Raw genomic sequence first — 13,185 nt, 5'->3', positions numbered from 1 at the left:
AGTTGCCATAATCAAAAAGGGGGAGATTGTTAGTGCAGGAAGCACTAGCAGGTCAAACCTGTGTTTTGATTATGGAACTAGGATCAAGTTAAGTATGTGGTTTGGCTAACTGCGTTGAAGTAAGATTGCAGAGAAACAGGTCAAAGTCCTAGTAAGTCTAGGCAGGAAGACTTGGCAAAGTCAACGTGCACCAGGCAAGATCCGGACTTGGGTAGTTGCGGATGAAATGGACTTGGGTCAGGAGGACCAAGTTGCAGAGAAGAATGGACTGATCAGGAGGGTCAGTTGCGTTCAAAGTCCTGGGGGGCAACGACAGAGCCGAGCAAAAGTCCAACAGGTCAGGAGGACTGAGTTGGCATCAGGTAAATTCTCCCGAGGGGAGTGGGTGAGAACGCGTTCCTACGAGGGACAGTAGGCGCCGGTCTAACCCAGGATCTCACCGGAGATCCGAAGTTAAGACTCGAAATCGGTTCGGTAAGCTGACCGGTTTGTTAAATTACTATGTATTTCGAGCTAACTTAATTTGCAGGAAAGAAGAGCTTGAAAAAGTGAAACTCCGGCCGAAAATTCAAGTTTTCGGGTCTGGAGTCGACTCAGATGAGTTCTGGAGTCGACTCCAGCCCAATCAGCACAGAACCGGAAGTCAGCGAGTCAAAAGTCGCCGCCAGCAAAGCTGGAGTCGACTCAGACGGCGATCTGAGTCGACTCAGGTCAAGATTTTATCGTCTCCGCCGCCACCGCGACTGGAGTCGACTCAGAACCAGACTGGAGTCGACTCAGGAGGGATAAGCAGCGAAGGCGATAGACTTCTATCCGCCACGTCGGCTGGAGTCGACCCAGATGCCTATCTGAGTCGACTCAGGGTGCCTATATAAGGCAGACGCGAGCAGCTCTCGAATCATCAATTGCTTTCACGCTCAAACGCTTTCCTCGTGTCCATTTAGCATCCGATCTTCGACGCTGGTGCCGAGACTACATCAAGCTACTTCGACGAGCACCGAGACGCCGAAATCATCTTCCGGGAAGCGCGAAAAGTGGTAAACAAAGACTGTACTATCATTCTAATCTTTTAACTGTAATCGAGCTTTCTGTAATCGTATTTCGACATACTTGCTACCGCCAGGAGCAAGTATTCTAGTGGATTGCCCAAAGTAAACGGTCAAAGACCGTGGGCCTTGGAGTAGCAGCGTATCGCTGTGAACCAAGTAAAAAACAACCGAGTCTTTTATTTTCTGCACAATCTCTTTATACTTGCAAATCGAATTTTCGCTTACGCTTCCGCACGCAGAATTTTATCGAACTTCGAAAAGCGCTAAAATACGCTATTCACCCCCCCCCCCTCTAGCGTATTTCCGGTCCTACATTGTGAACTCAATTCACACACGTTAGATCACCAACATTGCCTAACTTAAATTGATTCAGCCAAACATCAAAATCCAAATCACTTGGGGCAACTTGCTCCAACAAAAAGGACTAGAGATTATATGCTGGTTTACTAAGCAAATGAATTACTTCTTATGGGTTACACAGATTCTGATTTTCAATCAGATAGGGATAACAGTAAATCTACCTCGAGGTATGTATTTACTTTGGGAGGTGGAATATGGAGGAGTGTTAAGCAGAAATGCATTTCAGACTCCACCATGGAAGCTGAGTATGTGGCAGCCTCTGAGGCAGCTAAAGAAACTGTATGGCTTTCTTGATGGACTTAGAAGTGATTCCTGGTTTGCCCAAAACTATCACAATTTATTGTGATAACAGTGGTGCAGTAGCAAACTCGAAGGAACCATGAGCCCATAAGGCAAGTAAACACATTGAGCGCAAGTACCACCTGATACGAGACATCGTAAAATGAGGAGAAGTTGTTGTCGCCAAGATTACATCAGCTGATAACCTGGCAGATCCTTTCACTAAGGCCCTTCTGGCAAAAGTTTTTGATAGGCATGTTGAGGGGATGAGAATCAGATGTATGACAGCATTTATGGCAGCATAATCTTTTAGTATAAGTGAGAGATTGTTGGGATGTATATTATAAGCCTAATTTTTTGTATAAACATCTATTTTGAAATAATTTGAAATGAGAATCACTTTGGTCAAATATTTATATTTTATATTCTTATGTATGTTAATGTAGTTGTCCACTTAATTTATATTGTAGATAACATGATGTGTGGTGTCACACAGAAGATCATGTTATCAGTTCCTTATAAATTATAAACAGTAGCTCACAATCAAGATGGATAGAGACAAACCATTGGAGTGGTTGTAGTGTAATTGGTATTAGTTTATCTTAACTATAAAATTACACTAGTACACTTTGTGTGTATTGAGCAGGACCGTTTGAGGTCATTCGATTTATACTGATTATATAATCGAACTAGATCTCAGTTATTATAGATGTGCATTCTCTTAATCCCTATATAATAACAAGCACATATACTTAGTATTTATTTTTTTAATTTATCAAAGGGTGAGATTTATTCGTTAAATCAAAAGGCCCGATGAGTTGGGAGATAGTGCTATTTATATGGTGTGTTATTGATTATAGAAGGAATTTGTGTCATAATTGTTGGGTTGCAAGGGTGCAAACATAGTCTCACATCTAAAGCACATGGAAAAGATCATAAGTTTAAAAGGATGGAAGATATCTCCATTGGTATGAGGCCTTTTGGGGAGAGCCCAAGAACAAAGTCATGAGGGCTTAAGCCCAAAGTGGACAATATCATACCATTGTGGAGATATTTTGATTCCATCGGTTTTAACAAGTGGTATCAGAGCGAGACCGCTCTTCACCGGACTAACCGTCGAATGAGCCATGATCCATATCTAACCATGTGGTTTGAACCTTAAAACAAAAAGAAGTGGGTGCTCCCGTGTCTGAATCAAGAGAACCAGACACCATGTGAGAAGTCCTAGTAGGTCGGATGGACCGAGGGGCAAAAAGTCCTAGTTGCAACTAGCTAGGAAGTCCTAGTAGGTCGGGTGGACCGAGGGATAAAAAAATCCTAGTTGCGACTAGGTGAGAAGTCCTAATAGGTAGGGTGGACCGAGGGCAAAAAGTCATGGTGGGTCGAGGATTCAGACATCAAAAACGACGTTGGAGGGGCCTGTGGTCCTTTGTTTGAGGGGGGGATTGTTGGGTTGCAAGAGTGCAAACATAGTCCCACATCTAAAGCACATGGAAAAGATCATGGGTTTAAAAGGATGAAAGATATCTTCATTGGTATGAGGCCTTTTGGGGAGAGCCCAAGAACAAAGCCATGAGGGCTTAGGCCCAAAGTGAACAATATCATACCATTGTGTAAATATTTTGATTCCATCGGTACTAACACTGATTATTTAGGCTAATGATATCCCCTTGAGGAGCTCATAAGGATTATCATGTAAACCCTGCAGGTGGACTTAGTCCGTATGATAATAAAGTTGAGTGGTACTACTCTCGGAATTAGAATTTAATTAATTGAGTTATCAGAAATTTAATTAATTGACAGACATACGATATCTTAAACACAAGGAGATTAATGCACTCATAATAAGAAGGAGCCCATATTGTAATATGGGATTGGTGCGGTAGTTCAATAATAACCCTTTAGTGGTATGGGTTATTATTGATGGACTTGAGTTGGGTGTTCAAGAAGAACACGGGAAGCCCAAGCCCATCAGGAGGCCTAAATCAATTCCTCCTCTAGGTCCCTGTTGTAGCCTCTAGAAAAGCCTCGTATCCACCTAATAAGATTCTGTTAGAATTTTGTTAAGAATTCTGTTAAGAATTTGGTTAGAATTCTGTTAATAGAATTTGATTAATCCTAAACAGAATTATGTTAATTTTATTATCCAACAAAATTATGTTAATTTTGTTATTTAATAAAATTCTATTAATTTTGTTATCTAACAAATTTATGTTAATTTTGTTAGCCATCAAAATTTTATTAATTCTATTATTTTTTTTCTAAACTTCCTAGGATGGCAAGCCTATAAAAGGAGAGGAGAGGGGGCGACTCAAAGATATCTTTGCTCTTGGTTCTCTATTAGGGCCGACTACAAGAGTTCTCCTCTCCTCCTTTCTAGGGTCGGCGCCCCTAGTACATTTCTCCTCCTTTCCTTGTGCTAGGGTCGGCGCCCAAGCAATAAACCTCTTCTCCTCTTTGCTAGGGTCGGCGGCCAAGAGAAGAGGAAGAAGAAGAGGTTTCTTCTTCTTGGTGGCCGGCGGTTTAGAAGAAATGAAGAGAAGAGAAGAGCTCCTAGCTTTGGTTCTCCTTTGTGATAGGCGGTTTGGAAGAGAGGAAAAGAAGATTGGGTGGTTCATCTTGGTAGATCGTCACCCACACGACGTCCAAGAAGAGGAGAGGAATACAACAGAAGATCAAGAAGTCCTCGGGTAACGAACCATCTTCTATATAATATACAAAGAAAAGGTACAACTTATTTATTCCACTGCGTAAGTTTTGTTTTTCTTTGTATGGATCCTGAATACCAACACAAGAGTTCCAACGTTCTTATGCTTCGATCAAGATGTGCTTCGATTGGTCAAGAACTTGTTTGATCAATCAAGTACATGTCTAATCGAAGATGTGGGTTGCTTGGAAAGGTTTTATCCTTGAAAAATTTTTCTCTGGCAGAAATTGAACGGGACAGAATTTCAGACACCTTCACTCTTGTGTTTATACTTTTGTAGGACAGAAATGGGGTGAAAGAAGGCGAAACGAAGAATTAACAGAAGACAATGCAAGACAGGGTCGTGCCTCCAAGGCACGGTCGTGTCTCAAACTCCAAGTGGTCGTGCCCACCAGGGCATGGCCGTGCCTCACCACCAGAGGAGCACCTGCCCCTGGCCGTGCTCATCAGGCATGGCCGTGCCTCATCACCAGAGAGCCAGCTGCCCACGGCCGTATCTCTAATTCAGCCTTAAGCCAAGGCCTGGCCGTGCCCACCAGGCATGGTCGTGCCTTCACTCAGAGGAGAAAGAGTTGCTGGTCGTGCCCCACAGGCACGGCCGTGCCAGAATTCCAGAAGCTCAACAGGCTCTGGCCGTGCCTACCAGGCACGGCCGTGCCTTGATTCTAGAGGCCCAACAGCACACGACCGTGCCTTGATTCCAGAGGCCCAACAGCATACGGTCGTGCCTACCAGGCACGACCGTGCCTTATTTCCAGGGGAACAACAACACATGATCGTGCGTACCAGGCACGACCATGTGACGGAGGCGTGCCAGCCGTGTGCCCTAGGCCGTGTGACGAGGGTTTGATAGTGGGGGCATATAAATATCCTCCTCATTTGCCTTAAAAAAGGGGAGGAGACCTTGGGAGTGATAGTGAACCACCGTAGACGCCATCCGGAGTAAAAATCGATGATCTGTCCATCCTTTTAGGGCTACTCCGTCGCATCCATCCACCGTCGACGAGGAGATTGCAAGACAAAGAAGAAGACATCCATTGATAAGTTTTATTTTCTTTTTCTAGGATCTAAAATGTATTTCTTTATATCTTCTTTGCATTGTATATCCCCTCCGTCATGGAGTAAAACCTTTGATTCTAGGATGTAGGAGGAATCGAGGTGTATTATGGATGATTGTAACTATGGATTTGTGTTTACCATGTTCTATGATATATTTGTGCATTTGCTTTATGGATATTGTGTCTTATGCTTATTTGATGATATGAATTTGAATGGTATGAATCTATAAGGATGAGGATGTGTTGTGGTTTAAGGAAATCTTAGGATCATATGACCGGGGTGCCTTGTGACAGAAGATGAACCTTTAACCGGACTTTTTGAGGAAATTCTTAGGTTGCAATGAATCTTTGTGAGAGATAGCTAATGGTTATTGATTGTTAGGGAGAGGTCCTTAATTGGATACCCGGTGACAGGGGTAGGACACTAGTAGTATGCTGGAGTGCTCGATGACAGCGAGAGAGCTATAACCAGGCTATCTAGGATCATCTCGAACTAACAATCGTAACGTTAGGGGATTATTGATTTTATTTCGAGAAAACCTGACGAAGTCTAATTGGATATTTTGTTAGAATCTCTGCAAATGTGTAAACATTGAGGAATGGTAAGGAGTCCATAGTCAATCAAACATAATCTCGAGGAATCCGAAGTCCTAGGATCATTTTCACAATCCTGTCACTAGTTGATTTTACTTCGATTGATGTTTAGGGGCTCGACTACACTCTCACTTTTCCCATCTCAATCCAAATTTACGTGATCTCTCCACTCTTCTTGTGATTGTTTAGTGATTGATTCCTCGGTCCCTGTGATTTCGATATCTTTTATTACTCGACGACATTTCGTATACTTGCAGAAGCCCATCAGTTTTCTCAATTCATTTTCTTTCTTTCTCGACTCTCATAATTTTTAATTATCTAGATAGTCTGCTAAAATCCCCTAGAAGCCTCATGATTAAGGAATGAGGTGTTTCCCAGTGATAGAGAACCTTAGAAGATTCATTCCAAGGAGTCGTCAATATTTTCGTCCACCCTGATTCTTCCAAAGACTCTGACAACAACACAACTAAGCTTCCTCTTCTCTTTTCTCTTTGATTCTATGATATCTTCTTCTTTATCTTTCAATTGTAACTCCATCTCCATGAAGTAGTACTCTAAATTCTAGGATGAAAAAGTAATCTAATGAATTATTGGCATTCATTTTATATTTATTTATCTTTCTTTGTCATATGATGTGTTTATCCATGATCCAACTTTATTATGCATACATGATTTTGACACTAATTGTGTATCTTCATATCCCATAGGACGCGGTGAAGGATCAAAAGGTGAACCCAAATCTCCAACTCATAAAAATTGAGCTGTGAAGTGTTGGTCATGAAAGTAGTCCAAAACCTCACAAGGGCACCATTGGCTATCACAAACCCTAATGGATCGATTCTTATTCAATGTCACAAAGTAGAGGATAACACCTAGAGGACTGTGGTGCATTGTGATGGGAACCTCCCAGAGAAAGTGATTGATCTAGTAAGGCTGCTTTGAAAGTAGACGTCGCATTTGGGTAGGCACGTCGGTATAATTCTAAAAGTCTATACCAGTATCTCGGGATAGACTACTTACATGCATATAAACATTGAGGTAAGAAAGTGAATAGTATTCAGGGTATTAATTGTCATCATGGCGAAATTGAAATTCTGGAGTCGTTCTCAAAAATCGACTTTCTTGTATGAGTCCTCGTATTTTCTTGATTTGTTTCTTTTCTTTCTTGACTCTTGTGATTTTTGATTATCTAGATAGTCTACTATGTGATCCTAATTGGTACTCAATTTTATATCCTTATGTGATCGATATATTTTATTACTTGGATAGTCGTGCACTTATGGGTTTGGCCCATTAGGTGTGGAACCTTGGTTCTAAGCACCTTGCATCAAGTTATGGGTTTGTACCAATTAACATGCATGAAATGGTGGTGTTGGTTTGCAAGATCAGAACCAATATTTCCATAAATAAGAAAACAATGATATTGATTTCAAACAATAACTGTGGGCATGTTTGGACTCTGGGACACTAAAAAAATATACAGGAGTTGGAATAGGTCCAATCAGAGCTTGTTAAGTCTATCAATAAGTTTTAACTGAAATCCATTGATAGATCTAGGAGATTTAGATTTTTAAAAAATTACCATGGAATTGAAGAGTTGAGTATGGAGAAGATAGATAAGATGTGCAAGACTAGTTTTGAGCTGCCTACATGAAGTTATAGGTCTGTGTCAATTGACACAAATGATGATATTTTTAAATAGTAGTGTTGGTTTTACAAGATCAGAATCAATGTTTCCAAAACCAATAAACAATGGTGTTGATTTCCAAGGATCGATGTAAAGATCAACACTAATGTTGAAAGTCTGTGGTGCTGGTTTGACAATATAAGAAACAACATGATGTTGGATTATATCAAAGATGATACTGAATTTATAAATTCAACACCAAGGAATAAATTATTGTGGTGGTATAATAGTTAGTATCAATATGGTGTTAAATTTAAATTATCAACACTACTATGGTACTAGAGGTTGAAAAATAGCAATGTTGTGTTAAATTTATATTCCAACACCATAATAGACAGTTCAGTACATAGTGGTATTGGAATTTATATTCCAGCACCATAATAAAAAGTTCAACACCACAATAGTATTGGAATATAATGTTCAACACCACAATAGTACTGGAATATAATATTCAATATCACTGTGTTATGGGTTGGAACTACTATATATTTTCTAAGTTTTCAACACCAACTAGTAAGTGTTGAAATTTTAAAACAAAACTCACTATGTTGAAGAAACATCTAAATATATATTTTTTTCTGTTTGCCCACCACATAATATCTCATATCAGAAAATTAATCATTTACATTCAGATAATTGTATTTACATCGTCAATTGATCTTTCCAAAAATCAGAAATACATAATAAAAGACTACAAAAATTCCTAAAATAATATTTTCTAAATAAATATATATTATATTCGATATAAACCATTCATCTTTACATATTATAGATTGATTTTACAAAGAAACAAAAATAGTATCTCATATAATACATGTATGTGAAAATCTTAAATAGAATCAACGAGAAAATCTTGGAGAAAATTAATAAAAAAATATCGAGCTACTATGCTAAAATCTTGATCAGTCTTCTTTGGAAAACAATAAGTCATCAATGTTTTTTTTTAACATTTTGCTTTGTTGAAATCTCGACGAAATGTGTGATTTCTGCGGGAGCAATCGCTTGTTAAATATGAATAAGTAAAATAAGCACGAAGTTTAATGTGACTTTTGAGTTACTTGGATATTACGTGACTTGAATGCTTCAAAAAAAATTGAAAGGGAAGGGTATAATTAAAATTAAGTGCACCTTTAAAAAATATATATAAGTTAAATACATCCTTTGAGAATTATATAATTTTTAATACATGGTTAGGACAATTGTCGATTTTTTAAATATATTAAATATATATTTTATATCATATATTTTTTAAAAATAGTAGAATTTATATTATTTTACGGTGTATTAATCTTTAAAATTGTATTTTTAATTTATAATTCATGTAAAAACTATTAAATAATATATTTTTTAATAGACATGTGAGATGATGCATTCTTTTATTAATAAATAGATAATTTAATTTCTTTATAATATCATTACAAAAAAAAACACTCTTTTAATTTTTTTTAAAGCAGAGAGGACATAGAGCAGAATATGCCGGTCTGATAAGAAATCAATGAGAACGATGGATATGGTCGCCTCGACCGGGTTGGCTGCGCGTTGAATTAGATTGGAGATTGATGGTATATTACTCACCTTGTCTTTTGCTAATTAACAAATTGGTCCCCCATGGACCAGAAAAAACAAACGTATTGTCTCATGGTGACCGACTAGTGGATAAGGTGGCCTTTCGGACGCCCAAGAGCCAAATTTTTTTCATTCAGCCAGGTTTCTTCAATTAATATATACGATGACGGACTAGTACATGCTAGTTGTCTCAAGGATAGCCAGCCACAGATATATATGATTGGATGAAAATCATGACAAGTGCACTCGGAATGCCTTTCTTTTCTAATTCATTTGCAAAATTCAACCAAAGAATGCGATTTAAATAAATGAAAAAACTTAAAAGAAAATCTTTCCTTGCATCACGGATTTGCAGAGAAAATAATTAAATGGTTTGCGTGGGAAGTGAGAATTCTTTAATGCAAACCTGTGAACTCAACGAGGGCAACCAGCCCTTTTCATCGTCCAAATAGCTATCAGTGGCATTTAATCTTATTCTTAATCCTCATCTTTAAATCTACTGCTCTGCCGGGCCAATTGTTGAAGCCTTGAGCAGAGAGCTGCCTGGACAGAAACGCCGATGGAAGAGTACTTGAGTGCTTTCCCTGAGAAAGAAGCAGCTGCTCAAATGGAGTTTGAAGGGGATGACGAAGGTGGGCATGATACCGAAATTAACTATCTGGGGAATCCCCTGCTCAAGAGAACCCCGACGCTCACCTCCAGCCAATATGCGGTGGTCGGAGCTAAGGTGTCGCACATTGAGAGCTTGGACTACGAGTAATCAATCCTATTGGCCGACTCAATTTTGAGTTAGCTCGTTTGATTCCTGTTTTCCTTCGACTGCGCGGCTCGATTTGATCTGGGATGTATTTGAGAAATGCAGGATCAATGAGAACGATCTGTTCAAGCATGACTGGAGGAGCAGATCCAGCGGCGAGGTGTTGCAGTACATCTTCTTAAAGTGGACGTTCGCCTTCCTCGTCGGCCTCCTCACGGGAGTCATTGCCTCTCTCATCAACCTCGCCATCGAGAACATAGCAGGCATCAAGGTTCTCTACTTGGCTCGGTTTGTGAAGGACAAAAGTTGAGTGTCATCGACGTTTCCGTTTCCGTTTCCGTTTCCGTTTCATCATGTAGTAGCTCGAGGAGGAGAAATGTTTTTACGGTTACGAGATTGAGATTGAGATTGAGATTGAGAGGATTGTCTTGTGCAGGTACGTGGCTGGGTTCGTCTACTTGACAGGGGTAAATCTTGCTCTGACGATGGTCGCTGCATCTCTGTGCGTGGTGTTTGCTCCCACTGCAGCAGGTCCAGGAATACCGGAGATCAAAGCTTATCTCAACGGAGTCGATACTCCCAATATGTTTGGGGCGTCCACGCTATTTGTCAAGGTGCGTTAGAGAGCAAAAAGTTTGTTAATTATTGCGGTTTAAAGAGCCAAGCAGAGATTTCAATTGTACAGATCATCGGCAGCATTGGATCAGTGTCTGCGGGGCTGGATCTAGGGAAAGAAGGGCCTCTGGTGCACATAGGAAGCTGCATTGCCTCCCTGCTCAGCCAAGGCGGATCCGAGTCCGACAACTATCGACTCAAATGCAAGTGGCTCCGTTTCTTCAAAAACGACCGGGACCGCCGGGATCTGATCACCTGCGGGGCTTCCTCCGGCGTCTGCGCCGCCTTCCGATCACCGGTGGGGGGCGTCCTCTTCTCCCTAGAGGAGGTGGCCACGTGGTGGAGGAGCGCCCTGCTGTGGCGGACCTTCTTCAGCACGGCTGTGGTGGTGGTGGTTCTCCGGGGGTTCATAGAGTACTGCAACTCTGGTCGGTGCGGGCTGTTCGGCCGCGGTGGCCTCATCCTCTTCGATGTTAGCGACGTCAAGGTGTCGTACCATGTCAACGACCTGCTTCTGGTGGCGCTTGTGGGTGTCTTGGGGGGGTTGCTGGGCAGTGCCTACAATTTTGTTCTCCACAAAGTTCTGATTCTTTACGGCCGGATCAACGAGTGAGTTTAATGATCTTAAACTTGACGAGATAAGATTCATCAATTTGTTTTGGATTTGAGATCAAAATTTCCTTCCCCTGCTAAAAGATCATTGTTGAATTCCGTTGTGACGCAATTAATAGTGGGGAAATAACAGGAGAGGGAGAATGGCGAAGCTGGTGCTGAGTCTCAGCGTCTCGCTCTTCACCTCCATCTGCCTCTACGGCCTGCCGTTCTTGGCTCCGTGCACGCCCTGCAACGGCTCGGCGGAGGCAGTGTGCCCGACGCCGGAGGGCAGTGGCAACTTCAAGCAATTCAACTGCCCCAGCGGGCACTACAACGACCTGGCCAGCCTCCTCTACGCCACCAACGACGACGCCGTCCGCAACATCTTCTCCTCCTCCACTCCCTCCGAGTTCCGCTTCCTCTCTCTCCTCATCTTCTTCGCGCTCTACTGCGTCCTCGGCCTCGTCACCTTCGGCATCGCCGTCCCCTCCGGCCTCTTCCTTCCCATCATCCTCATGGGCTCTGCCTACGGCCGCCTGCTAGCCCTCGCCTTCCAAAGCTACACCCACATCGACCACGGCCTCTACGCCGTGCTCGGCGCCGCCGCCCTCATGTCCGGCTCTATGCGGATGACCGTCTCCCTCTGCGTCATCTTCCTCGAGCTCACCAACAACCTCCTCCTCCTCCCCATCACCATGTTCGTGCTCCTCATCGCCAAGACCGTGGGCGACTCCATCAACCCGAGCATATACGAGATCATCCTCCACCTCAAAGGGCTGCCGTTCCTGGACGCGTTCCAGGAACCGTGGATGAGGAATTTGACCGTGGCCGAGCTTGCGGCGGCCAAGCCCGCAGTCGTTAGCCTCGAAAGTGTCGAGAAGGTTTCCCGGATCGTCGAGGTGTTAAAGCACACCGGCCACAATGGCTTCCCCGTGGTGAACCGGCCCGAGGGTTCCGCCTCGGCCTCGGCCTCGGCCTCAGCTTCGGCGGAGCTCCACGGGCTGGTGCTGAGGTCCCACCTGGTGGCGGTGCTAAGGAAGAAATGGTTCCTGAAGGAGAGGAGGCGGAGCGCGGAGTGGGAGGTGAGGGAGAGGTTTACGTCCGTAGATCTGGCGAGGAAGGGGGCGACGTTGGAGCAGGTGGCCATCAGCGAGGAGGAGATGGAAATGTACGTGGACCTCCATCCTTTCACCAACACCACGCCCTACACAGTGGTGGAGAGCATGTCCGTGGCCAAGGCGCTCGTGCTCTTCCGCCAGGTTGGCTTGCGCCATTTGCTGATAATTCCCAAGTACCAGGGAGCTGGGGTGAGTTCTTCTTCTTCTTCTTCCTTGCACTTCCTCCTAGTCCTCCATCATTCTTCTTCTTCTTCTCTGATGTTGCAATACGTGCAGATTTCTCCGATCGTAGGAATCCTGACAAGGCAGGATCTCAGAGCCCACAACATTCTGGCCGCTTTCCCGCATTTAGCAAACAAAAAACACAAATGAAGAAGAATGTTCACATTTCGTCGAGCAATATCACACCTCAAAAATTTTCTCTGCGGTTATGGAAGAATGATACAGAAACGGCAGTATTTTGATTTCTTTTTCGAGTTTCTGATTGTTTCATGAATTATATCCCCACTTTCTTTATGAATAAAACTAATGTCTTTGTGCACTACACTTTCTCATTTTGAATTTTGATTGTATTTCTCTGTCTTAAAAGAACTAAATCATTTTAGATCCCTATTTAATCTAACACTTGTTTTTGTCTCAGTGAGTTATTTCTGAAACTAATTACTGTTGTCATTTCTCGACGGTTAGTTCGGTGAAGAGCGGCCTCGTTCTGATACCACTTGTTAGTACCGATGGAATCAAAATATCTCTACAATGGCATGATATTGTCCACTTTAGGCCTAAGCCCTCATGATTTTGTTC

The 13,185-nt window shown here is 42.4% G+C and overlaps 1 protein-coding gene across 1 annotated transcript; it reads left to right on the top strand.

Annotated features, from left to right (window-relative positions):
- Nucleotides 1–9,763: 9,763 nt before the first annotated feature.
- LOC141812606 (chloride channel protein CLC-b-like) lies at nt 9,764–12,928 on the top strand. The gene is made up of 6 exons (XM_074700620.1): nt 9,764–10,056; nt 10,163–10,363; nt 10,494–10,671; nt 10,743–11,281; nt 11,418–12,573; nt 12,661–12,928. The coding sequence occupies exons 1-6, from the start codon at nt 9,860–9,862 to the stop codon at nt 12,754–12,756; spliced, it is 2,367 nt and encodes a 788-aa protein (XP_074556721.1). The 5' UTR covers nt 9,764–9,859; the 3' UTR covers nt 12,757–12,928.
- The last annotated feature ends 257 nt before the right edge of the window (nt 12,929–13,185 follow it).

Source organism: Curcuma longa, chromosome 19 (assembly GCF_044706935.1).
Source record: "Curcuma longa cultivar G26 ecotype Majalengka, Jawa Barat chromosome 19, ITB_CL_G26_1.1, whole genome shotgun sequence".
Classification (NCBI taxonomy): Eukaryota; Viridiplantae; Streptophyta; class Magnoliopsida; order Zingiberales; family Zingiberaceae; genus Curcuma; species Curcuma longa.
This window is presented reverse-complemented; position numbering and strand designations above follow the sequence as displayed.